At 39.2% G+C, this 27,651-nt stretch overlaps 2 protein-coding genes and 1 pseudogene across 5 annotated transcripts in view; all 3 read left to right on the top strand.

Annotated features, from left to right (window-relative positions):
- Positions 1-3,914, top strand: part of LOC140944003 (son of sevenless homolog 1-like) — a 31,357-nt gene extending 27,443 nt beyond the window's left edge. For all 3 annotated transcript variants that reach the window (XM_073393110.1, XM_073393111.1, XM_073393109.1), the window contains 3 exons: positions 342-423; positions 1,741-1,857; positions 2,573-3,914. In XM_073393110.1, the coding sequence (XP_073249211.1) occupies positions 342-423; positions 1,741-1,857; positions 2,573-3,223 (850 nt within the window). In that variant the 3' untranslated portion in view covers positions 3,224-3,914. The remainder of the gene's footprint in view (positions 1-341; positions 424-1,740; positions 1,858-2,572) is intronic.
- A 2,030-nt stretch (positions 3,915-5,944) lies between these two features.
- On the top strand, positions 5,945-8,015 carry LOC140942667 (ryncolin-1-like; annotated as a pseudogene).
- Positions 8,016-14,346: 6,331 nt separating this feature from the next.
- LOC140942869 (ryncolin-1-like) lies at positions 14,347-20,765 on the top strand. Of its 2 annotated transcripts, none has more exons than XM_073391883.1 (3): positions 14,347-14,625; positions 14,896-15,276; positions 20,509-20,765. In XM_073391883.1, exons 1-3 carry the CDS (start codon positions 14,403-14,405, stop codon positions 20,763-20,765), a joined length of 861 nt encoding a protein of 286 aa, XP_073247984.1. In that variant the 5' UTR covers positions 14,347-14,402. The 2 variants fall into 2 exon arrangements, with proteins under 2 accessions (XP_073247984.1, XP_073247983.1); XM_073391882.1 differs by lacking the exon at positions 20,509-20,765 and adding an exon at positions 16,227-16,701 and having other exon boundaries at positions 14,348-14,625.
- Positions 20,766-27,651: the final 6,886 nt, after the last annotated feature.

The following is a 27,651-nucleotide window of genomic DNA, read 5'->3' as shown; positions in this document are numbered from 1 at the left end:
GAGAAAATGCTTCTCTTGAGAAAAGGGCGGGAGATTTGCAGCCAATAGGCTGTTTGGGAGTTCCGGAAACTCTCACTTTCAAAACGAGGCTAAGAGCAAAACCATTCTTGTGAAAATGACTTTCAGTTGCATAGCCTCGCTTTGAAGTAGAGGCTTGGAGCTACTCGGAAATGGCCTATTACAAACGCAAAATCAAGAAACTAAGACTATCGCGAGATTACTTTTTAACCTAATCTGATACTAGTCTTGTTAATGTCAAAGCCTGAAGGGTTGAGTTGTTTTTTTATGTGTAGCTTTTCATGACGCAGTAGTTTCATTAACGTTTCTGCTTTCATCAACAGGAGAAAGGTAGCTGAAATTACTGGAGAAATTCAACAGTATCAAAATCAGCCCTACTGTCTTCAGAAAGAGGAGTTTATCGCGGTAAGAGTTGAGGTGCAATTTAATTTTAAATGCAGTTGCTTGCCTCTTGCGAGAAAATCTGAGTTATGTTAACGTCCTTTCAGCAAGTTCAGAGCAAATAAGTGAGCAGTAATTTCCTGTGGTACTTGTTTTTTATGCTATACAGGATGGTTGTGACTTTTGAGTCTGTAGATGTTAATGTAGGCTTGCGACTATGTCTATGATAGATTTTGCGAGGTAATAAAGCGATTTTCGTATGACCTTGAAATGAAAACGCGCAAACAAAACAGAAACAACGTACAAAAGAACGGAAATAGAGCGATTTTATTGGTTTCTCGAACGGATACAAACGCGCGTGGCTTTGGTTGGTTAAGCGAACGCTCGGATGAAAAAACTTCATGCCTTTAGAACTTTCTAGAAATCATCCGTTACCTCGCTTTCACGTCATGCTGCAACACGATTGGCCAGTCGAACCATGCCTTCTCCATATTAGGGGTTTTTTTCTTTAGCAGGAAAACGAAGAGGTCATGTTTTGATCTTTTCATCCATTGGCTGTTGAAACAAATAACGAACACTTACCGAAACCATTTTTCGCGGTCATACGAAAATCGCTCTATATGTAAATGTAAATGTAATCCTCAAGTGTGACCATTCAAATAAAACCCACTTCCTGTGGTACTGTTTTTTACGTTGTACAAGGTGGTTCTAACTTTTAGGCTCATCTCCGGTGTAAGTTAGTTTAGTACTCACAGCTGACGTAAAACAAAGAAAACAAAACGTCCTTTACAATGAACCTAACCCTGACAATAGTTCATAAAACAAGGAAAACGAATAAATTAATTACACCGGGGATGACCCAACCTTTAAGTCTGTTGAAAAAATTGTAAAATTAACGTCTGAAATGTAATTGCACCTTTTGCGATATATCTTACTCCAAAATGACGGCGTTATTACTTTTCTTTAATATTTGTGTTAATTTAGTCCCTCTTTCCTTGATTGCATCTGCAGAACTTAAAGAACGTTTACCTTGAAACGAGACAATGAGGGTCCTTTGTCTTCTGCAGAGGTCTCTTTGTGTCGTAGGGAGACTGGGGAGTGGGAAAAAGATAGCGCGCGACGGTCGCGCGGCGATTTTCGATTTTTTTTCTTTTTATGAGGTAATCAGCGGGACCCAATGCGGAGGAGAAAGTTGAGGGTCAGTTATCACGTAGACTGCTGATAAAAGAGCAAATAACTTTACCATTAGTTTGCAATGAGATGTATTAAAAGCCGTTGTTATTTACGGTTTTAACTCATTCAATCTGTAGTGTTCATACTTGTGAGTGTTTTCTTTCGTAGGAGTATCTAGAGACGCTTGATCCATTTGAAGGACGAACTGACACTGAAATGGAAGACTATTTGTACCAACTTTCTCTAGATATTGAGCCTCGAAACTGTGAAAAGTTGGTAAAGCATGTAAGTCGAGAACCATTGAACGAACTCATGCAAACCTGGCGTGCGTCTCTCAAAACTCCCAATAGCATTTTGGTCCCGAAAACTATTTGTGCACAAAGTTCATTTGCACGAATGTGATTTTTGGAAAATTTTGTAAGCTATACAAATCAAGAAGTATGTTGTTCTACTTTGCACAAAAGCTCTATATGATCGTTAAGAAATGGATGATAAAAAACACTTTCTGAGTCGCTAAACTCCCCAGGAGTTTTGAGATATACACGCCTGGCACGTGAACGCTAACAGTCATGTCATGCACTGTCGTCACGAGACCACGCAAAGAACACTTGCGTAGGAGACTAGAAACTATCGCGTTAAACGTTGGATAATGGGCCAGTTTTGAAGGTCTGTAGATTAACATTAGTAGTTCTTGTTCCTAATTAAGGACGGATGAGGGTGACAAGGTCATTTGTAATTCTGGAAACGTTCTATGTCACTTTGTAAGCTCCAATATGCCTACACAGTGTGCCGTTAAATGACAGCAGGCTCGTCGAATTGTTTCTAAATCGTTTTGTATACCAGTCTAGTGTTGAAAGCCCAACGTCATGCCTTTTAGTGTCCATGCTTGCATATTTCTACTGAACAGGGTGACCGAAATTTGCTTTTGATGAAAAGCACGTGTACCCCACTACAGCATTTTGATGGTACGCTATTTTCACTGGTATTTGTTTTTTCACAGCCTCGAAAAACAGAATATTCACTGAGGTCTCCTGGAACCAAGCCCTCATACCTTCAGTCTCGACTCTCCATCACCTCACAAACAACATTAAGAAGAAGTCCATCACAAGCATCGTCCATCTACCTACCCGATAGTGACATGTTCCCGTCAACTGTTTCGTTATCGCCGAGCACTCCACGAACTCCTCAATCGATGTCGTCCTTCCTCCCTTCGGAGACTGTCCCAGAAACAATTCCCGAGACTCCAATGTTGGAGGATACGGAACCAGATTACGTCAACATCGAACACTTTCCGGAAAAAGAGCCGCCTCCTCCGAATTTACCCCCAAGGAAGCCTCGATCAGCTTCGGCAAACGGTCCAGTGAGACCAACTGAGAACGTCTCTTCTGTTCGACGGCAAATGTCCCTTAGTAGTGTTCCCCGAATACCGCCGAGGGCAACGACAGTAGAAAGGTTCCCTCACCTTGCGGATGACAACGAGGCTGCACCCCCAATTCCCCCAAGGGAGCCAAGTAGGGGGACCAGACGATCCCCTCCTCCCATCCCCCCTAGAATGCCCCCAGGGAATGAGCCAATGACAAGCCATACGGAAATGTCCAACCAAGAAGACTCTGTTCCGCCGGCTTTACCGCCAAAATCAAGACGTTCGTGAAAATTAGGAGATGTTGTGACGTGTAGTGCGTAACATGTCCTGCCTGATTTGATTTCTCTTCTCTGGAGTGACACTTAGGGAGCAGTTTGTTTCAAATTGATTACGTTAGTGGGCAATAATATAGTTAATCCCAAGGATTTAGTGCCAATATCCCTACAGGAGTTGAATTATGTTTATCATTAAATGAGGATGTTTTCTTTTTCTTAAGGACAGCGAAAAACGTCGTGACATTTTTGCTAAAGGCAAATGTTAATCTCAGTGAAATGGAACAATTTTCAATTATTACAGTTAGGAGTGTCAATCTTAATTGGTGCTCCAACCTATGGGGTTCTGGAACAGATGCATTTAAAAAACAGAAAATAATAAGACGTTCCTGGTGAACGTCAAGTGGGTGGGGAGGGTGAATGTACTTCTATACCCAAAGGGACCCCTCGAAAATATAACAGGACCCCCGTGAGAATTTTTGGACACATTTTGCTTTATTATAGAGCGCGATGGGAATTTAAACTGAAATCCTTCGACATTGAATGCTGTGTTTTTAACTTTCGTTATAGAATTCGTCAATTCTTTGTCAAATTTATTTTGAAAGCAAACTCTGAATACTTGTGCTTGTAGTTTATGAACAGGAAAAAAAACGTAAAACTTAACAATAGAATTATTTACTGACCGGAATAGAAATAAAAAATATCTTGCGCACTTTTCCTCTGTTTAATATTTTTAATCGCTTGTAACAAATAGTAACTTCCTGGTTTGTCCTTAGAATTCTCTTTTTGTCTTCTATGGACCCAGGAGCCGGTCTTCCATTACCCTTCTCTCTAAATTGACGACGGGGGAGTGCTTTTCCGTCCGAAAAAGAGCGTGTAATTGAATTCATAATTTAATACTCGGTTGTCTTGTGATAGATTGTGTTACTTGCCAGTTATCACGAACCAGAGGAGAAAAAAGTCATTTGTTTTGCTTAGAAGTTTGCTTATCAAGCATAGTCTTCGAAATGGTTCAATTTGGCCCACGGAAATTTGTATCAAATTTAGCGAAGTCAAAATGGCTGTTGCGGAAATCAAAACTTGCAAATAAAAAGCGCTTTAGTAAACTGTTACATTGTAAACATGTAAACATTGCTTCCACGAGTTCCTTCAGTTCGGCATTTTTTAGTGAGAGTAGCTGGTCTCCCCAAAATTCAGTAAATATTGAATTATGTTATAAGAATGCACAGGTGTGCAGTAGTACTTGAGTTTTTGCGTTTATCCGCTCAGTCTGGGTTCCACACGAGCTAACCTGTCAATAAAGCCGTCTCTCTAGCTCCCCGCCATTCGCAAAAAGTCCCAGCAGAAGGGAGGGAGCATTAAGAGGCGGTTGTATTGCAGGCTACACACGAATAGTTAAGCATTTTTAAAATAACGTGTTAATTCAGAGAGTGCTCTACTTCCCTATCTACCTACTCCTTCCCAGTATTCTGGCAGTGACTGCGACGCTTTAAAAATAAAGATAGCTTCATACTGACAGTGGTTTAACAATACTGGACTGTGTAGCGCTATGATTACTGAAATTGCTACTACAACCCCTCCATAAACTACGGTGGCCCATAGAGGACACGCTACTTACATTTTTATATCGCACGATAAAAACACAGTTTATCGCGCGATAAATTGAGAATTATCGCGCGATAAATCCAAATTATCGCGCGATAAATCCAAATTATCGCGCGATAAATCTAAATTATCGCGCGATAAATTGAGAATTATCGCGCGATAAATCAAAAATATCGCGCGATAAATCCAAATTATCGCGCGATAAATAAAAAATATCGCGCGATAAATCCAAATTATCGCGATAAATTCAAATTATCGCGCGATAATAAGTCACGCCAAAAAGTGACAAACATTTTTTTCACTCAGTTGTTTACGGCGTTGTTGCCAAGATGGCGGTCCGTTTAAGGTCTGCTATCATAAACTGACAAAAATATGTTATCACTATTTTTCACTTCCACACGAAGCTTAAAACTACAATTTTAAGGTAGTACGCCATTAATTCCTTGACAATAAAAACGAAAACAAAGAGATATAAACAAGATATTTATTGTTCGGCCACACGATGCTCTGTGTAAATGTTGAATAATTTAATGCTTTATCGGTAATCGCAATAATAGATGACGAAACCCCTCACTAAAGATACACAGACGAGAAAAATCTTGTTTTGAAAAATCAGAAGCAATACGAAGCATCTGCGGAAGTTTTAGTATCATTTCTTCTCCAACTCTTTGTCCATTGTACACTCTTTTTTTTTTTTTATAAGAATGTTGTTTTTCCAGCCCAGGCTGATTATTCTTATTTCTCTGCCGATTTTAGGCTGAAAATATTCTTGTATTATTCTTAAATTATAGCTTATGACATTTCCGTTTTAGAATTTATTGGGGTATCAATTACAAGTGTTTGGTGCACGTGCTCCATCGCTTTTCGTTGCAGTCAGCGCGGTCAAGATGTCACGTCAAACGACACTTGGCCGTTTTGGTTTTTCGCCGTTCAGAAAAAAGAATAATTTTAGACGGTTAAGTTAAAAACATAAAATTGTATTGTATTTACAGATGCTTCAACACACAAAATTATATCTATCCTTTTCAAAATCCTTGCCTCGGCTTTATTCTTAAAATATTCTTAAAATTTCGCAAATTTCAGCCTCGATATTCTTATAAATTATATTCTTATATATAAAAAAGAGTGTACACAAGTGTAGGACAGTTCTTTCAAATCCCAAACTACTCATACTAATATAAGGAGTTAAGATGAAATATTTCTTTGGAACTATCCTGCTCACTTGTCTCATCTCGGCACTTGCCAACTCTACCGTAAAACCGACGAAGGAAACTCATTGTAATGTGAATAATAACTACAACAGCTTCTACGCCGGACCAAACTGTAAGAAAATCGAGCAACAACTGGAGGAAATACGACAAGAAATCAGGGCATTAAAAGAAAATAAAACTACTGGGTCTGGCAACGGAAAAGGTTTGTAACAGCAACTTAATTTGTGCTACAAATAAACAAAGTTGTTCCTCATTGTCATCAATACCTTACGAAAAATACCGTCAAAACCCCTCACAAAATGTCACGGAAAAACTATAATTCTTAGTTTATTGAGTTCCTCATAAGACATCATCATTTTTGTCAAAAAATTACTGAAGGTATTCTCGAAGAATATATGGCCTATAAAAACCAAACAATAGCAATTATCGGTTCGTCATTTTGTTTTCAGCTTACAAGAACTGCGCTGAAGTCTGCCAGTCTGGTGACAAGATCAGTGGAGTGTATAAAATCAATCCTGATGGTTTGGGTAAATTTGAAGTGTTCTGTGATCAGAAAACAGCCGGTGGAGGTTGGGCAGTGTTTCAGAAGAGGCGAGATGGCTCTGTTGATTTCTTCCACGCTTGGAAAAAACGAGGGTTTTGGCAATCTGAACGGTGAGTTCTGGCTCGGTTTGGACAAGATACATCGTCTGACTGTAAGCGGTGGTTATAAACTGCGTATCGACCTGGAAGACATTCATGGAAAAACTGCATTTGCCGAGTACAGCTCCTTTTCTGTCACAAGCGAGAGAGCGAAATATCAGCTGCATGAATTTGGGAAGTTATTCAGGTTAGTAATGTTAACTTCTATCGACTAAATCAGGAATCCGTCGGCGAAAAAAAAAATGCTGCAAAACAGGAAAAACAAAATTAGAAAGAAAAAAATATAAGGTATTGTAGATACGTAATGGCAATTGATCGCAACTGGAAAGTTATTTTTATATACAGCAGCATTTAACCTTCTTTGCAATGTCATAATACTGAGATCATATCAAAAACTTCTTCAGAATATTAATTTTTTGTTTCTTTCTTTTCTTTCTTTCTTCATATCCAATACCAAAATATAATGGCGTTCATTAACAACTGTCTGCCACCGATTGATTTCACTTGGATTGCGGTATAACTGAGCTATTAACTCTGTTGAGATAGTCCATCATAGGAACTCAGTAGTTTCTGTAGACTTCGTTGCTGAAGCTCTGTTGACAGGAAAAACTGATATCTCGAAAACCTCAAAGACGAAACAACAGTCCTTTTCCTTACAATTCAAATTAAGGGAACAATACCCTTGACATGGACTCGCCTCAAAAGTCGGCTCACATAGAGTTCAGAAAAATAATGGTATTTTGAATTTGTGACATCTAAATTAACCCCTCCAATGATACATATGTATGCTGCAGACAAAATTGGAGTGAGTTAAGGAAAGTGATGCAGCATTTTACTGGATTTTCAGCCGCAACGCAATCTCAACTACTTATGGGACACCAGTTTTGTGATTTAGCTGAAGACATGACTCAGTGTAATTTTTCCTTATTAGTCAGTTTTAATTTCTAATTGTTCAGAAGTGTTTCTTCCGATTTGGGTAAATTAGCGTGGAAATTCAGTATTGTTGCAGAAAGTCAAATTTACAGGATGCAAAACCTCTATGGAAAAATAACCGAACACCTATATTTCGCTTTTTTTTTTCTTTTTATAAGTACCGCTAGTGATTCCCTTGGTCCTCATCGTGGTATGTTATTTTCCATCAAGGATCGTGATAATGACAAATGACATGGTGGTAAATGTGCCTTGAGTTATACAGGCGCCTGGTGGTACAACCATTGTCGCAAGTCCAATCTGAATGGTCTGTACCTCAATGGTAAGGTCGATCCTAAAGGAGTGACCTGGTATTACTGGAAAAACAGCCACTATTTCTTCAAGAAGTCCGAGATGAAGATACGTCCAAAAGATTTTTGAGATATTTCTGGCACTTAGTTGTACTTGTGTCAGGTGAAGCGTTTGTCTCCAACACAGACATTTGACATTACTTAAAGTTAAAATCAACTAACGTTACTGATAGAAAAATGCAATGAAAAACACTACTTTCATGCACTCTGAGTAACTGACGTGTACGTTTGTAATTAACCACACTTTTCGCGCCCGTCCCTTGCAACGCGCGTATAAATAAGAGCTCCGCATCTCATTTCTGCCCAGTTCTCGTAAGAATCCATTCGTCCTGTTAACCGATTCTTGTTTTATTAAGATGGCTGACGAACCGGTCCCGCCCCGGCCAATGCTACACAAGCTCCAGTTCTGCTTCAAACAGGCCAATCGCCAGTACAGTGCCGATGACTGACTTTCCCTCGCCTGTGTTTCGCTCGCTCTATACCGCAGTTTGTTTACTGCCCTTCCCTTGGCTCCCGTAAGGTTTTTACACGTTAATGTTTTCCTTTTGTATTATCTAGTAGCGGTGTTATTCGTACTTTGCCTCGGTATCTGCAGTTTGTGCATTGTTCTTCCCTCGGCCCCTCGTAAAGTTTTAGTGCTTTCCCTTCGGCTCCCGTAGTTTGTTGCACGCTTTTCGTTGTTAGTAATTTATGTTTTGCGTGTTTTGCCTTTTCACAAACACTGGGTTTGTGCAGTGCTTTTCCCTCGGCTCCCATAAAGTTTGTTGCACGCTTTTTTCCCCGGCTCCCATCGAATTTACACGCTTTATTTTTGCTTTGTCAGAATTCAGTTTTAGGTTTGTGTTCTGCGTTTCCCTCACTAATTTAATCTTCCTTCGATTCCCTTAAAGTTAGTTCATCACTTTTGTTGCATTTGTGCCTCATTTGGTCAATCTGTTGGGCGTGTTTTATTTTACACTGTTTACAGTGATGTTATTTCCTCGGCCCCTGTAGATCTTGAATGACAATGTTTTCCTTTGCATTTTTCTGTAATTTGGTACGCGTCAAGTTTCGCCACACGGCCTCCAGTTCTGCGGGTTTACTCCCTTGTCCCTTTGTTTTTGCTCCCTTGTGTTCCTAATTGTTTTTCTATTCTTTTAGTTTATGTGTGCTATTCGTTCCTCGCCTTTTCTGCCGTCATTTTATATGTTTTTTCTTCCTGCGCTTCCATGGTAGCCCTGAAAGGGTGTCTAATGCCCTAGTCGGATTACTGACGCTCAGGCTGCCATCCCTTGGGTGGGTTTTTCTCGCGTCTTCTCTGCGCCTTAGGTTTTCTGTTTCCTTTGGACCTTTATCCCCAGTTTATTGCCTTGTTGCCGCTCAAGAGTTGGCAGAATATTCGTGCTTTATCACGCAGTCCTTTTGGTATTCCCTGAAAGACCTCCTTGCCCAGCTCTCAGCAAGTATCAGCAGTGTAGTTTTTTCACTTTACCCTGAGATGAGTACTTTTGTTCCACCCCTTCACCTTCAGTGTTGGAGAACTGGGTTTTTCTATTCTTTGCGTTTTAGGACCCGGTTTTGAGTTTTGGCAGTGTCTGGGTTCTTTAGGACGTATCTAACGTTGAACTTCCTGGGGCGTTTCCATTTCTCCGTCTCTTATTCAGCGAGCATGAAAGGGACTGTCGCGAATAGTATGCTATTCGTGCCAGTCCCTTGCAACGCGAGTATAAATAAGAGCTCCGCATCTTATTTCTACCCAGTTCGCGTAAGAATCCTTTGGCTGCTGGCAACCGTGAATTGTTTGTCTCCCCCTTTCACGTATCGCACCTTACGCGGCCGCACTTCTCTTTTCCCTCCCTCCCTTCCCTGTCCTTTCCACTTCCAACTCACTCAAGCGCGGTTCCATTTCTCCGTCTCTTATTCAGCGAGCCTGAAACGGACCGTCGCGAATAGTTTGCTAATATATAGATTTAGCCTAGGCTAAAAGCGAAGCTCTCGAAAATATTTATAGTTTATTCAAACAAAATATAAAATCGTGTAATGCTAAGCGGCGAAGGCATGCTACGCCGGAAAACGGTGAAAAACAACAATAGGTCTAATTAGCAAAAGCAACTTTGCACTTTCAGCACACTTTTTTTGTACATTTCTTTGCCGTTTTTTTGCACAACTACGACGTGAAACTTCCAGAAACTTCCTAGTTACACGTTTTATGGAGGAAATGTCGTACGTGTTCCCGTTCACTTTTTTTCACTGCCGCTCATTTTCACCTTGCGTTGGTGGCCGCTAGCATTTCTCATTTTTTCACCGCCGCTACAAAATTTTCATGTTGTTCTTCCAACAAAAATATGTCTCCTTTGTTTTATATCTCTCGGTCTAAATCCCTGTCGCCCTTTTTCTCGTTGAGCTTCGCTGGCCTGCCGTCCACTTTCCTTTTTCTCTGTCTTTCTCTTGCTCTATATTCCAAATCTGTGGACATAACAATTTATCTAAGCTTAATACTTTAGACAACACGGATACAGAATCAATTTCCGCTTTCCGTTTTCGTCTTTATTGACTCTTTTGTCGTCTCTGCTTTACAAGACGCCGGTGGCTATGCGATTTCCCGCCAAAATATCCTCGAGTTGCATTTGGGTTGCCATACCTATTGTTTAAGTTATTTTACATTGGTATGCCTGTAGTGCGAACGTACGGTCTCTCGGTGTATGGTCATGAGATTAGCAAATTTTCTCGGATGGGTAGATTACTTCATCTTCTTACCCATGGTTGGCTGGCGCGCTTCGCGCGCGAGAGCTCCGCTATAAAAGAGCGCTTCAATAAAATATCGATTACTTGATTGAATTGACTGAATTGCTTAAATATTTTTGCTGAATACTATATATTATAGCAACGAGCAGATGTATATTGAAGGTCCTTCCTTCTGGGGTCTGGAACGAATCTATTGAAAACAAGAAACAGTAAAACGCTCTCGGCGAACGACAAGTGGACGCGGAGGGCGGGGAGGGTCAGTGTTGTTGGTTAAGAGACCCAACAAAAATGACTACAGTTGGTTATGAGCCGCTACAAAAATATAACAGGACCCCGTGAGTATTCAGGATAAATTTTCATTTTGCCACAGAGCACCGATATGAATTATTTGTTTGCAGCCTAGTCCCTAGGCCGTTCTCTTTTGCCCCGTTGTCTGACGTTACAGCTTACGGTGGGGTCCAAGATTGACCGAGCCGAAACTAGGCGGATTTGCTTGCGAACAAAGTATTTATGTCACTTCCTGTCAAAGATTGTTTATCTTCTTAATAATATATATTTAATGTAATTCATGTATGGTAATACACATGTACCCTAAAAGTCACATGTGTAGCGATATTAGGGGAATTATAATGAAAGAAGATCATCGTAGTTATAGACTCAACTTTTGCAGTTTCGAAAAGAAAGCCCGAAAAGTTCTCGTATATGATTTTCAAATATTGATTCATAACTTCGATAGAAGGGGATGCATCTGGCGATCACACCTCTTCTAATCTTCTAATAAAGGCATGAATTACGTAAACTAGCAAACAAGAAACATCAAGACCCTTTGAATACTACCATACGTGAGCAATACCATGGTACTCTGGCCCAATACAAGAAATTACTTAATTCTACAAAAAAGGATTATCACAATGCCAAGATTTCTGAGCCAGAAAAAACTGCAGACAATTAAGACGCGAAAACTTTCTGACAATGCCTCAAATCGATGAACGACACTAGAAAAGGAAAGGATGTTCAATCCCCGGGGCTCAATCAATCTGGGAAGAAAATTGTCTACAATATTTCCACAATCTTCATTCAAATGAACCTCTTAACCCAGCGCAGCAAAACATTTGCAATGAGCAACGACAAAATTTATGCCATGGTGAACATTCTCGTCCTTTAGATTTTATGATAACTGAAAGAGAAATACGTAAAGCTGCGGAAAAGTTAAAGAATAATAAATCACCATTTTCGGATAAATGAAATGATAAAAGCTAGAGAATACACTGATCCCTGTATGTGAAAAATTATTTAATTCAATTCTTAACCAAGGGACGATGCCACAGACTTGGTGTGGTGGTCTTATTACTCCCATCTCTAAATCGGGCGGACGAAGCGATCCGGCAAAAAATAGCGGTGTTTCTGTGTCTCCAGCAGCCTGGGAAAACTATTTGTTCTATCTTAAACCAACCACTTCTCGAGTATATCGTTTCTTTGAATCTGCTCCACAAATCTCAAATTGGCTTTTTACCGAATAACCGCACAGCAGACCACGTCTTCACTCTTCGAACCTTGATAGATAAGTACGTTCATAATCACAACGAAAACATGATGCTTGTTTTGTAGATTTCAAAAAAGCTTTGACTCGGTCTGGCATGATGGACTCTTGAATAAGCTGCTGCAAATTGATGTCGGTGGTTCTTTTTATAACTTAATTAAAAGCTTATCATAACTCTTAATGCTCAATTGAAATTGCCCAAACACCGGGACCAGACCGGGACCGATTTGCTGCGTTTTTGACTGCCACATGCACCAAAACGTTCGAAAACCGAAAACGTTAGAATGGTTGTTGAGACGTAAGTTGAACCCTACTTGTCGAGATGCTACAAACACCCGCACCTGCGATACTTCTGGTCATCGTTTTCGTTTTGATGGACGGTAGGAATGTCATGTATGGGGAATTATAATGTACCGAATATTATAATACACAAACATACAGACACATAATGTAACTTCAGGTACCTTACACAGCTTTACACAGCTTTACTACACTATACTACAAACTATCCGGACTGATGGATCTTGTTTCATTTTTTACCGTTTTCGACCGTCCACACTAAAATGATATGTATCCGTTTTTTTGTTTTGATCTACTCAGTTCCAAAGCGTGTTAAAATCGATCCGTTTTTAATGAAACCCCTCAGCGTCATATTGGTGTGCAAAGACATTAAATGCTGTGTTCTTATCTTGCGTGGTGGAATTTGTTCATTTCATAATCAAATTTAATCTGAAAGGAAACTCTTGATACCGTTGCGCTTGTCACGTTCTTGTATTTCCTGAAATGAAAAACCATCAAACTAAACAATAGAATTATTTACTGAACACAAATAAGAATAAAGGATACCAGCTTGTATTTGACCTCTGTATAATCACTCGTACTATAACTTCCTTTGTCCTTAGAATTCTCCTTTGTTATTTTTTCATGAATCCAGCTGCCCGTCTCCTTTACCCATCGACTTTTGCGTTTTGGAAAAGGAGCTAGTAAATCAATATTGTATTTTAATACTCGGTTTTCCTGGGATGAAGCTTCAATGTGTAATTCGCCGATTATCACCAACCACAGAACCCCCAAAAAACGTTTAGCTATAAAGTCATGCTGTTTAGTTTAGAAGTTAATTCAAGCATATTCTTCGGAGTGCTTTCATTAGACCTACAGTAACTACACAGTCGCATTTATTTTTTTAAATACAATGATAGATAATTTGTCTCATTTGACTAGAACGTGTGGGAGAGAATCGCGTTTGCAAAGTTGATAGTCTTTTTTAGACTTCGTTCTTTTAAACATTTTCTCCACGAGTTCGTTTTCGGCGTATTTCTGTGGGAAAAGGTCATCCTAATGTTCCGTGAATCCTAAAGGAAGCGCAGGTGTGTAGCATACTGTGTGGATCAAGGCGGTACAATGAGATTTTCATTCGATATACTTGTATTGTGGTCAAAGCTACTCAGGGTTTTGCGCTTTTCTCCGCGTTCCACTCGAGCTACCCTTCGAATACAGTCGTTTCTAATAGCTCACCGCCGCTCGCGAAGAGTCCCAGCGGAAGGGAGCATTAAGAGGCGGTTGTATTAACAGGCTACACAGGAATGTTTGAGGCTGACTGAAGAGTGCATTCATCCTCTATTATCCACTTCACCCTTCCCAGCAGGGGGTATTCTGGCAGTGACTGCAAACTTTACTTTATCCTTTAGCAGTAGTTTAGCGAGACCAGACGAAGCAAGATTTTAAAACGTAAACATGAGGTATTCCAACAGTTGGTAAACTAATATTAAAGTATGTTCAAGCAAAGATGAAAAGAGGACCTTGGACGAACGCGGCGCCGACAAGTGCCGATGATTCAGCATCCCGGCCCATAAACTGACAGAAATATTTTACCGGGTTAGATTCTTCAATGTAAAACCTAAACCTAAGATTTTACTCTTCAGAGATCTGTTTCACAAAACATCGCTAACGCAAAGGTATGCAAGTATACATTATGATGCATGAATAAATATTTATTGTTCGGCCACACGATGTTCTATGCAAATGTTAAGTAATTTTATTGGTAATAATAGATGACACAGCACCTACTAAAAATACACAGACGAGAAAAATCTCGTCTTAAAATTAGAACCTATACCAAGGCTCTGCGGAAGGCTTTGTTTCATTTCTTCTCTAAATTTTTCAACACCATTTGAAACTGCTCATAAGAGTAAGATGAGATATTTTGTTGGAGCTATCCTTTTTGCTTACTTTATCGCAACACTTGCCAACTCTACAGTTAAACCGACGAAGGAAGCTCACTGCAACGTGAATAATAACTACAACAGCTTCTATGCCGGACCAAACTGCAAAAAAATCGAGCAACAACTAGAGGAAATACGGCAAGAAATCAGGGCATTGAGAGAAAATAAAACTAATGGGTCTGACAACGGAAAAGGTTTGTAACAACAACTTAATATGTACTAGAAATGAGCAAAGTGGATCCTTATTGTCATCATTTCTCTCTAAAATACCATCAAAACCCCTTGCAAAATGTCGCTGAAATAGTACAAGTATTCTTATTTTATCTCTTATTTTATAAGTTCTTCATAAGACTATTTTCTCAACAAATTATTTATGTCTACCTTGAAGAATAACGCCTATGAAAAAAAAAACGAAAACAAAACAAAAAAATAATAATTCAATCAGATGGTCATTTTGTTTTCAGTTTACAAGAACTGCGCTGAAGTCTACAAGTCCGGTGACAAGATCAGTGGAGTGTACAAACTCAATCCTGATGGTTTGAGCGAATTTGAAGTGTTCTGTGATCAGAAAACAGCCGGTGGAGGTTGGACGGTGTTTCAGAAGAGGCGAGATGGCTCCGTTGATTTCTTCCGTGCTTGGGATGATTACAAACGCGGTTTTGGCAATCTGAACGGTGAGTTCTGGCTAGGTTTGGACAAGATTCATCGGCTGACTGTAAGCGGTGGTTATAAACTGCGTATCGACTTGGAAGACATTCATGGAAAAACTGCATTTGCCGAGTACAGCTCCTTCTCTGTCACAAGCGAGAGAGCGAAATATCAACTGAGTTTGGGAAGTTATTCAGGTTAGTTAACTTCCATCGACTAAAACAAGAATCAGTCGGCAAAAAAATTCTGCAAAACAATAAAAATAAGAGTTACAAATGAAAAATATTATAAGCCATTTGTAGATTATTATACTTTATTGCAATTGATCGCAACTGTTGTATCTAAAGATCAATCGATATATTTCAGTGAAATATATCGATTGATTTTTATATACAACAGCAATTAACCTTCTTTGCAATAATACTGAGATCATGTAAAAAACGTCTTTAATTTTAATATTAATTTTTTTTTTCTTTCTTTATCTTCATTTTTTTTTTGCTGTTTCATATTCAATACCAAAATTTAATGGCGTTCATTACAACTGTCTGCAACCGATCGATTTTACTTGGATTGCGGTATAACTCTTGGTCCTATGAACGCTGCTGAGAGAGAATCCATCATAGGATCTCAGTAGTTTCTGCAGACGTCATCGCTGAAGTTCTGTAGACAGGAAAAACTGATATCTCGAAAGCTTCGAGGTCTAAAAAGCTCCTTTTCCTTACAATACAAATTAAATGAGAGGAACTCGCATTAAAAGTCGGCTCACATAAAGTTGCCAAATTAGGGTATTTTGAATTAGTCATCAAAGTCCTTTAAAAACATTTATGCATAGTGCATACTGCAGAGAAAATTGGAGTGAGCTATTAAAAGGACAATGTTTTAGTGTCTTACTGGATTTTCAACAGCAACGCAATCTCTACTAGAGACACCAGTTTTGTGATTTAGCTTAAGAAATGACTCTGTAAGGTTCCTTATTAGTCAATTTTAATTTCTAATTGTTCAGAAGTGTTTCGTCTGATCTAGGTAAATTAGCGTGGAAATTATTGTTGCAGACAGGCAAATTTAAAGGATGCCCAAACTTTACGGAAGATACCCAAAATACCCCAAAAATATAACACCTATATTTCGCTGTTCTTTCTTTTTGCAGGAACCGCTGGTGACTCGCTTGCCTATCATCGTGGCATGTCATTTACCACCAAAGATCGTGATAATGACAAGAACAGCGGTGGAAACTGTGCTTTGGGTTATAAAGGCGGCTGGTGGTACAACAGTTGTCACTACTCCAATCTGAATGGTCTGTACCTCAATGGTAAAAACGACCCTAAAGGAATGGACTGGCGCCTTTGGAAAAACACTCATTACTCAGTCAAGAGGTCTGAGATGAAGATACGTCCAAAACATTTTTGAGACATCTCTGACCCTTTGTGCCAAGTGAAGCTTACGTCTCTGGAGGTCTCAACATTTTAACAATAGACATTTGACATTAAAATCAAGTCACCTTACTGTTAGAAAACTGCAATGGAAAAACACTAGTTTCATGCTTTCTGAGTAACTGTACTTCGATGTAGTTAACCACAGTGTAAAAGAGGCGCTGTAAATAAAACATGGATTACTTTACTGAATTTGTTTATTTGAATTGCTTATTTTTTGTTTTTATGACCTTTTAGCTGAATACTATATTATAGCAACGAGCAGATGTACATTGAAGCACCTTCCTTTAGGGGCCTGGAACAAATCTATCAAAAACGGGAAACAGTAAAACGCTCTCGGGGAACGACAAGTGGACGCGGCGGGCGGGGATAGAGGGTCAATGTAGTTGGTTATTGAGAGACCCCACAAAAATATAAGAGGGTCTGAATGGGGGGGTCCACTTGTCAGTTGTCGGTTAAAATTCAGTAATTTTGTCGGTAGTCGGTTAAAATTTTCGATCTTTGTCGGTAGTCGGTTAAACTTTTCGATTTTCGCCGGTTGTCGGAAAATCTCAGTTAATAAGTAAAAACGCTTGTTAATTATTTATATTTTTTATGTATTTCACCCACTTTTCAAGACTTTGATCCCTAAGGAAAGAGTAAAACTTGCAAGAATGCATCATTTGATTGCCCCTAAACCGTTCATTAACTCTTGTTTTTTATGCAACATGAACGTTTATTTCATCATTGTTTGCCATTAAATGAATAATTAGTACTGATAAAATCACCCAAGCTTTTATTGTAAATGCGAACTTGGTTTCCCTGTGGACTATAGGGCACAGTAAAAAGTAATTAATTAATTACTTACTGGACTCTAGCCTTTTGGATACTTAAATTATTTTCATTGAAAAACTGCAAGGGATGACAGGCTGCACATCTACCCCTCCCATGTTTTGGTTCTAACAAGCATGTCCTTTGCCATAATTTTCCTTTCTCAAAGAAATAGCACTTTAGGTGGTTCTTTAAAATTTTGGCAAGGTAGTGGCTGGTTTTGTATGAGATTCCACTTTTTCATTAAAGCTTCTTTTTTATAGACACTAAGGGCTGGTATTGTGTCACGAAAGGCAATATTTCAGTCTTTTTCTTCCTGGTTGTTTTTTTTTTCAGGAGCGCTGCCTTCCTTTCTGTGAGTTTTACTTCTAATAGCAATTTTTCTTTCAAAATTGTGTGGCTAGCCTCTGTCCATCAAGCGCTTTTGAAATCTGAAACACTTCCTCAGAGGAGTTTGTTCGTAGGATTCTCAAGGCTTCTCGTTTGTCAAACAGGCGCTTTAACAATTGGTGGGTGATAAGAGGTGAAAATGTATAAACTGTAAGGTTTCCGTTTCAAATGCGTCTTTACGTCAAGGATAGCTTTTTCTCATTTTTTCGCTGAATGTTGTACCTTGGTATACAACCGTTTCTAAAAAGAATGTCTCATTTTCAGATCTTTCGGCCGTGAATTTCATAGGAGGGCATGTAAGTTTACTTGTTCCGCGAAGAAAGCTACGATGTCTGGTTTACTTATGTCCTATAGCGAAAAATGTCATTTATGTAGCGTCTTCAAACAGTTGGTTTAAAGACGGTTTTGCTTAAACTTTGTGTTTCAATATGCATGTGCCATGAAAATGTTGGAAAGCTAAGGAAACTGCTGTCTTTGCGTTCATCGCGGTAACGTGGGTTTGTACTGATAGTTCTTTACATTAAACGGGAAAGAATTTTCTTTGAGGATTAATCTAAGCAAAAAACGTTCGGTTTTTTCACCTTTGACTTTTCAATAAAATTTATAAAGTCGGTAGCATCTTTAAGGTGTGACTTTTTGATTTTGATATTGGCTGTAGCAATGTACCTGTACCAACAGCAAAAAAAGGAAATTCTTTCCCTTAGGCCATATGATGAGTCATAAATTTAAAGAGGTTACTTATTTCCTCGAGCTAACGGTTAGATTAAATACAAAATGCTCTTTTTTCTGGAAACAAATATTGATAATATCAGCCCATGTCGGTAGTCGGTTAATATTTTTCCTGCAAGTAGTCGGTAATTTTTTACTCATTTTGTCGGTAGTCAGTAATATTTTTCGCCCTCTGTCGCTAGTCGGTTAACCCCATTCACACCCTCATATAACAGGACTCCAATAAGTATTTTCGGATAAATTTTATTTTTGCCATAGAGCACGATGGGAATTGTAACTGGGAATTGAAAATACTGTTTTCTTAAATCTCGTGACAGAGTTTGTTCAATTCATAGTAAAATTTATTTTGAAAGCAAACTCTTAATACTTGTGCTTGTCATGCACTTGTATTTCTTGAACTGACAAAAAAATAACGTCAAATGAATGAATATATTTACCTGATCTTTGTTCTGACTACAACACGTTTAAAGTAGGGTAAAGTGGAAAGATTTTTAAATATTGCAGTAACGAGAAGTAATGTTCATTGAAACTCCTACCTTCTGGGGTCTGGAACGAATCTATTTAAAAAGGGAAATAGTAAACGACAGTGTTCTCCTTTTACCGCTAAGGGCAACGACATTAGGGGGACCCGACGATGCCCTCCTCCCATCCCCCCTAGAATGCCCTCAGGGAATGAGCCAATGACAAGACATACGGAGTGACAATTAGGAGATGTTGTGACATGTAGTACATTACATGTTCTGTCTGATTTGATTTCTCTTATATGGAGTGACACTTAGGGAGCAGTTTGTTTCAAATTGATTACGTTAGTGGGCAATAATATAGTTAATCCCAAGGATTTAGTGTCAATGTCCCTACAGGAGTTGAATTATGTGTATCATTAAATGAGGATGTTTTCTTTTTCTTAAGGACAGCGAAAAACGTCGTGACATTTTTGCTAAAGGCAAATGTTAATCTCAGTGAAATGGAACAATTTTCAAATTATTACAGTAAGGAGTGTCAATCTTAATTGGGGCTCCAACCTATGGGGGTCTGGAACAGATGCATTTAAAAAACAGAAAATAATAAGCGGTGGTTATAAACTGCGTATCGACCTGGAAGACATTCATGGAAAAACTGCATTTGCCGAGTACAGCTCCTTTTCTGTCACAAGCGAGAGAGCGAAATGATCAACTGAATTTGGGAAGTTATTCAGGTTAGTTAACTTCCATCGACTAAATCACGCATCAGTCGGTGAAAAAAAAAATGCTGCAAAACGCGAAAAACAAAATTAGAAAGAAAAAAAAATATAAGGTATTGTAGATACGTAATGGCAATTGATTGCAACTGGAAAGTTATTTTTATATACAACAGCATTTAACCTTTTTTCGATGTCATAATACCGAGATCATATCAAAAACGTCTTTAGAATGTTAATTTTTTGTTTCTTTCTTTTCTTTCTTTATCTTTTTATTTTTTGCTGTTTCATATCCAATACCAAAATAAAATGGCGTTCATTACAACCGTCTGCCACCGATTGACTTCACTTGGATTGCGGTATAACTGAGCTATTAACTCTATTGAGAGAGAATCCATCATAGGAGCGCAGTAGTTTCTGTAGACTTCATTGTTGAAGCTCTGTTGACAGGAAAAACTGATATCTGGGAAGCCTCAAAGACTTACAATTCAAATTAAAGGAACACTACCCTTGATATGGACTCGCATCCAAAGTCGGCTCACATAGAGTTCAGAAATTATGCTATTTTGAATTTGTGATATCTAAATTAACCTCTCCAATGATACATATATATCATGCAGACAAGGAAAGTGGTGCAGCATTTTACTGGATTTTCAGCCGCAACGCAATCTTTACCAATTAGGGTACACCAGTTTTGTGATTTAGCTGAAGACATGACTCAGTGTAATTTTCCTTATTAGTCAGTTTTAATCTCTAATTGTTCGTGTTTCGTCCCATCTTGGTAAATTAGCGTGGAAATTCAGTATTGTTGCAGAAAGTAAAATTTACAGGATGCAAAAACTCTACGAAAAAATAATCGAACACCTATATTTCGCTTTTCTTTCTTTTGACAGGTACCGCTGGTGATTCCCTTGGTTATCATCGTGGTATGTCATTTTCCACCAAGGATCGTGATAATGACAAGAACAGCGGCAGCTGTGCCTTGAGTTATAAAGGCGCCTGGTGGTACAACAGTTGTCACCGGTCCAATCTGAATGGTCTGTACCTCAATGGTAAGGACGATCCTAAAGGAGTGACCTGGTATTACTGGAAAAACAGCCACTATTCCTTCAAGAAGTCCGAGATGAAGATACGTCCAAAAGATTTCTGAGATATTTCTGGCACCTTGTACTTGTGTCAAGTGAAGCGTTTGTCTCTAACACAGACATTTGACATTACTTAAAGTTAAAATCAACTAACGTTACTGATAGAAAAATGCAATGAAAAACACTAGTTTCATGCATTCTGAGTAACTGACGTGTACGTTAATGTAATTAACCACACTATAAAAGAGGCGCTTCAATAAAATATGGATTACTTGATTGAATTGACTGAATTGCTTAAATATTTTTGCTGAATACTATATATTATAGGAACGAGCAGGTGCATATTGAAGGTCCTTCCTTTTGGTAGACTACAGGTAGTCCCCCATTTTTCCTCAGGGATAGTAGAGCGAGCGAAACGCGAGCGCGCGTGAAAATCACCCCACGCGATTTTCTTGGCTTTTTTTTTTCTCGCCCCCTCTTCTGGGGTCTGGAACGAATCTATTGAAAACAGGAAACAGCAAAACGCTCTCGGCGAATGACAAGTCATGACAAGTGGACGCGGAGGGCGGGGAGGGTCAGTGTAGTTGGTTAAGAGACCCCACAAAGATGACTATAGTTGGTTATGAGCCGCAACAAAAATATAATAGGACCCCCGTGAGTATTCAGGATAAATTTAAATTTTGCCACAGAGCACCGATGGGAATTGAAAATGAGAAATAAAAATGCTGTGTTCTTAAATCTCGCGACAGAATATGTTCAATACATAATCAGATTTATCTTGAAAGCAACGCAAACTCTTGATACTTGTGCTTGTCATGTACTGTTGTATCTCTTGAACTGCAAAAAAAATAAATAAACGTCAGTCGTATGAATACAATAATTTAGGTGATCTTTCTGCTGATCATATGAATTATTTGCTTGCAGCCTAGTCCCTAGGCCATTCTCTTCTGCCCTGTTGTCTGACGTCACAGCTCATGGTCGGGTCAAGGATTGACCGAGCCGAATCTAGGCTGATTTGCTTGCGAACAAAGTATTTATGTCACTTCCTGTCAAAGATAGTCCGCGAACAGCAGACGCATTTCCGGTCGTCGCTTCTCTCCCTCCGAAAAATAGCGTCTGCGAACCCGAGCGGCAAAACGATTTCTGTGACGTAAAACCTTTTTAGCCAATCACGGTTTAGCTCTTAAAATCAAGGAACTAACTCGCGAGACTTCTCGCAAGATCTTGTCATGAAGCAGCTCTCGTGAGGTGCATTCTGATTGGTTGAGAGTTTCTTTCGTTAATTAAAAGTTGTCATATAAGGAAAGGAAATGAATGTGTTAGAGTGAAAAGGCATTGAGTGACAGAGTGAAATAGAAAGTTACAAAGAAAGAATGAAGGAAGAGGCAGAGAGAAGCACATAGTCAGAGACAGAGAACAGTTACAGTTGATAGACACACCCTGGGGATATACAACCCTTACAGAGAGAACATGTTTATTATCATCTTCAGCATCATCATCAGGCCCATCTGGATCTCATGATCATTCCCCCCCCCTGTAGGCGATCGTCCACCACTTCTTTCCACCTGTTGCCACCAGGACCCAGCAGCACCTAATCTCAGTACACCAGCTCCGAGTTATCAGCATGGTCTATCATCTGTTGTAAAAGCTCCTCATGCTATTAAATCTGCAGTACCTTTAACTGATCTTCATCTTCTGGCCTCCTAGCTCCACCCACCAAGAACGCACAACAACTAATACACAGCTTACTGATAACTAAGGGATAACAAACAAGTGGCCATCGATTTTAGTAGTAAAGAAATTAGGATATTAACAACTGTTTAAAATGATAACCTAGGTCAAGTAAAATAAACCTACAACTCATCAAACTTGAGCTTATAATATATAGAGGATACTACACGGTGGCGCGATGATATGAATTTTATTTTCTCGTGGCAAAAACAATATTTTACTCACTCGCTGCGCTAGTTCGTAAAATATTGTTTTTGCCACGAGAAAATAAAATTCATATCTTCAAGCCGCCGTGTAATGTCCTTTTTATTATATAGACAAAAAGACATCGATAAAATAATAGATTTTTATTCGCCAAAAAGTAATTGCGACGGCTCAAATTTACAGCACAGCAATATAAGACACTGTTTACAATAATCTTGAGAAATAACACTGAGCTGAATAAAGCTCTACAATGACAAAATATAAGCAAAGCTTTGAAAAATGTGTAATTAAAATTCAAAGGACGCAAGACGCCTACAAACTTTGGAGGGAAATTACCGAAATTACGTCATCGATAAACTCACGTGTGAGATTATGGAAAATAAACCACTCGGGTCCCGGATGTAGTTTTTATGAATTTTGCGAGTGGTATATTTTCCAGTAAAACACTCGTGTCTATATAATAATAAAGGTTACATGATCCAAGCCTGAAGTGACACGGACTCCCACTACACCAAAACGGCCCCTCACAAACACCATCCAATGAAATTGTTGTTGTTTTCAAAATACTTTTCAAAGGTATCGACAAGAAAGAATTGAACAAGCCTACGGGCGGATTTCAATTCACACACACCTGATTCACAACACCTCGTACATGTAGGTTGTGTCCAGTCAAAGAGACTCACACACACACGCACAAACTTCACGACAAAACGTCGTTGGCGCGAAGAAATCACAAACTTCGACAACAATAAATCAACTTTGAAGATAGAAAAAAACCCTTACGCTAACGTCAGGAACATCCTCCATGGCCATTCTCTTCCTAACCTGTTCCAAGGTGGTGTTGCCGATCAAGTTGCTTGCTCCGACAATCTCCCACATGCTCTCATCAACTTTTTATAGCAACGTTTTGATTGATGGCTACACGACCCCTGGTACTCAGTGGTACACAGATTAAAAACAACTCAAACAAGGAAAAGTTTCTGGATTCCTTCCTTTTTCCTAAAAAAAAAACTATGATGTGGGTGATATTTACGCTCCGATCCTAGAAAAACTCATCATAGCTGGCCATAACTTGAATCACCTGGCAAAATGTTGCCTATTAAGAGAACAGCTAGATAGGAGGGCATAACCTACCAAATGCAAGTTTTGTTTGTCTAATGGCCCCATTCAGTCTGGGCCCCGGAGTGTTGCAACGCCAGTTGTGTAGCAGCTCTCGTAAGGTGTGTTCTGATTGGCTAGATGCATCGGCGTAGGTAGCGAGGGTAGCGAGCTTTGTGATTGGTTAATCAAAAAACCTAAAAATGGCCTTTTACCAACTTTTTCACCTGATTTGACATGAAATAGACAGATTTGGTTGTTTTATCCTGAAAAGTGGATTTTTTAAAAAAAGTTTGGTACTTTGCTTAACCCATTCGCTCCTGGAGATTTTGCCGAAAAACGCGTTTTGAAGCTAGTCGAGTGGTTTTCTGGACACTGTCGTGCTATAAAGAGCTAAAACTTACCACAAACCGCTTTACAGGTCGTACACTTCGCGGCCTTCCTATCCAGATGCGAAATATCAGTTTGCCTCATTTTTTTTCTCTTGCTGGGCATTTAGTAGGCTTCATTTTGGTGGGAATAGTTTTTAGGAAAGCTTTTAGGATCTTAGGATTAGGTGAAAGGAAAGGTAGGTGGGCAATGGAACAAGATTTTCATGGAGATTTTCAGGTCAATGTTACATGGTTTTTTGCCTCTTTCTCCGGTGTCCTGGACTGAATTGTGCTCATTCTGGTATGGTTTGAAAGATCTCTTCACTCTGCACAAGTTAGCGGACAAAGTTGTCCTTGACCGTTAAAACTGATGACGTCACAAAGGGTAGAAAGGACGTGGATCCGCACGGGCGGTTACGGGCGGTTCAGGGGCGAATGAGATTGTAACGTAGATGTCATCCGACTTGCGAACCCATTTCGCTTGTATAAAGTCCCTGGTGTTAAGTCGCATGTGAATGATTACAAAGCTATATCGAGAGTTAGATTTTAGCGTTCATCCATGTAAAGCGCAAAAGGTAGTTACCCCGGTGAAGAGGTATTCAGCAGAAGCTTTGATTTTCACCTCATATTCAGAAGATTATGCGTGGTTGTGGATAGTCTTATCAGTGATTTCCACATGATGTTGACACAGGCATGTGGTCGCGTGGTTGAGCTGTTTTGCCAAAGTATTCTGTGCCAGCCATAGAAACGTTTCTTTGGTGTTTAGGTTAGCTGATTGTACCTTACAACTCTCGACTCAGGAAAACTGGATCAAGGTTTAGTTTCAGCGGGCTCTAGTGGCTTTGAACCAAAAACCGGTTTTTGCACATACGAAGGTGATAATTTGTTTAGTATGTTTTATTCAGTTTGTTGTCTATGCCATGCGAAACCCTGTCGTTTAACGGATCGCGAAAAAAGTAGTGTTTTGCTAACTATTTAAGTTGTTATGTAAGCCTTAACCAGGCACCTTTTGGCTGCATTTCACTCAACTTAAATGATTTCTAGACTGAGATGACACCAGTTTGAAACTTCACGGAGTCAGATTACTGAATAAATGTTCTAAAATTTGCGTCATTTTAAATTTGAACTTGTTGAAATGCTTCTAGTATAAACTATTAACTTACTACTCGGAGTCAGATAAACGCTTTTAATCAGCCTTTGAATGAAGTTTTATTGTTTTAAATTGCCAAGTAGTAGAATGAGTTGATTTTTTTGCTAACCCGGTTTTCAAAAATCCTGGTATATTCCCTGCAGTCCATGTCCATGTAATTGCCTAAAAGTCACATGTGTGGCGATATAAAGGAGATGCATCTCGCGATCACACCCATTCTAATCTATATATATTCTCAATCGCCCGCGTCCTTTACACCTTTTGATGAACCAAGAGCCATAATGGTCCCATTATGGCTCTTGGCTGAAGGGAATCTGTTCTTGATTTTTCATCTGAGACTTTCAGTGCAGGTTCGTTTACTTTTTCATTTTTTATACCTCTTCTACCGTGCCTTAAGCTTCTTGCATATCAGGTCCTCTCTTTCTATCTTTAAGATTTTTACAACGTTTAATGTACCTAGAGTGAAATGAAAAGATTTTTAAATACTATAGTATGTAGCAGTAATTGAAGCTCCTGCCTTTTAGAGGTCTAGAGATAATAATCTGTTTAAAACGCTCCTCCTGGTGAACGACAAATGGGTGCGGTTGACGGGGAGGGGGTCACTGTATTTACGTGCCCAAAGGCAACCCCGCAAAAATAAAACAGGACCCCCATGAGTATTTTTGAATAAAGTTTGCTAATTTGTTATAAAGAGCAAGATAGGAATTGAAACTGAAATTCTTAAGCCCTGTTTACTCTTATGCAAAAAGATGCGTTTTCGTTGTCATCGAAAACGCATAGATCAATAAGCGTCCAACCAACCGATTTGATGCGTTTTTCACTGCCACATGCAACAAAACGTTTGTAAACGTTGGAATAGACCTCTTTAGCTTGTATATTTTGTTTTCCCAATAGACGTCCCAGGGGAATTTGACCCTTTGTCTTTTCATAAATTATGCATAGATATATGTACGTGAATAAGATGAAATTTGAAAGAAGAATTCTCTAGAGTATTATATAATTATCACATGACCTGTATTGGGAAAACAGAACATACAAGCTAAAGAGGTCTATTGCTCGTCGAGACGTAATTAAGTTGAACTCTACTCGGCGCAATGCTACAAACGCACACGCCTGCGATATTTCTGGTCATCGTTTTTATTTTGATGCCTTTTTGACCGTCCACACTAATACAATGGACGCTTTCCATTCAAACTTTCGAAAATTTAATTTAGAAACAGCGGCAAATGGAACAGAATTTTATGGAACCAGCCGCCCGTCTCCTTTACCCATCGACTTCAGTTTGCGTTTCGGAAAAGGAGCTAGTAAATTAATTTTATTATACTACTACATGAGAAATTTCTGCAATTTGATTGGCTTAGAGCAGTGGTATTTCGGTTAATTTGAAATACCTACATGTGAAAATTACAAACCTTTTGTGGGTGGTAGTATAAACAAATAATAGCATGATTTGTACGTGGTATTTGGCATAAATACCACTCGTGATATTTCAAAATTGTCTCAAATTTCACTCGCCTTACGGCTCGTGAAATTACGTATAACAATTTCGAAATATTACGCGTGGTATTTATGCCAAATATCACTACAAATCATGCTATTACCTATACTAATTTAATACTCGGTTTTCCTGGGTTAACGCTTGTGTAATTCGCCAATTATCACCGGCCAAAGAAGACACCAAAAAATACTTAGCTATAAAGTCTTGCTGTTTAGTTTAGAACTTTGCTTCAAGTATTAACTTCGGAGTGCCTTCATTAGGCCCACAGTAACTACACGGTCACATTTTTTTGAAATACAATGATAGATAATTGTCCCATTTGACTAGAACGCTGCCGAGGACAATATTGTTAGCCTCTATAGTCTCTTTTACACTTCCGTTCTTTCGTAAACATTAGTGACCTTAAGATACACCGTTTCAGCCTACGGGTACGGGTGAGCGAACATGTTTACCTCGTAGTTTTAAAAAGGCAACCATTATTTCCCAGATGTGATAATGGCGTAACCATTCTACCCGGTAGCCTATCCGTTTCTCCCGGGTAAGAGGCGATCTACCCGTATTTACGGCAACGGGTACGGGTACACGGAAACGGTGTATCTTAAAGTCTCTATTTTCTCCATGAGTTCCTTTTCGGTGTATTTCTGTGGGAATAGGTAACCCCAAAATTCCGTAAATCTTGAAAGTATCTTAAAGGAAGCGCAGTTGTGTAGCATACTGTGTGGATAGCACAATGAGATTTTCATTCGATATATTATGGTAAAATCTACTTGTCAGTTTTTGCGTTTTTCTCTGTGTTGCACTCGTCGAGCTAGCCTGCGAATACAGTCGTTTCTAATAGCGCACCGCCGCTCGCGAAGAGTCCCAGCGGAAGGGAACAGTAAGAGGCGGTTGTATTCCCA

Source organism: Porites lutea, chromosome 7 (genome assembly GCF_958299795.1).
Source record: "Porites lutea chromosome 7, jaPorLute2.1, whole genome shotgun sequence".
Lineage (NCBI taxonomy): Eukaryota > Metazoa > Cnidaria > Anthozoa > Scleractinia > Poritidae > Porites > Porites lutea.
Note: the sequence above shows the minus strand (reverse complement) of the source record. Positions and strands in the feature narration are given on the sequence as shown.

What these genes read in the sequence shown, in the direction of transcription:
- LOC140942869 (XM_073391882.1), top strand. Translation starts at nt 14,403, where the DNA reads ATGAGATATTTTGTTGGAGCTATCCTTTTTGCTTACTTTATCGCAACA. An exon ending in TGGGTCTGACAACGGAAAAG is followed by an intron (nt 14,626 to 14,895) that starts GTTTGTAACAAC and finishes TTTTGTTTTCAG; the next exon opens with TTTACAAGAACTGCGCTGAA. An exon ending in GAGTTTGGGAAGTTATTCAG is followed by an intron (nt 15,277 to 16,226) that starts GTTAGTTAACTT and finishes TTCTTTTTGCAG; the next exon opens with GAACCGCTGGTGACTCGCTT.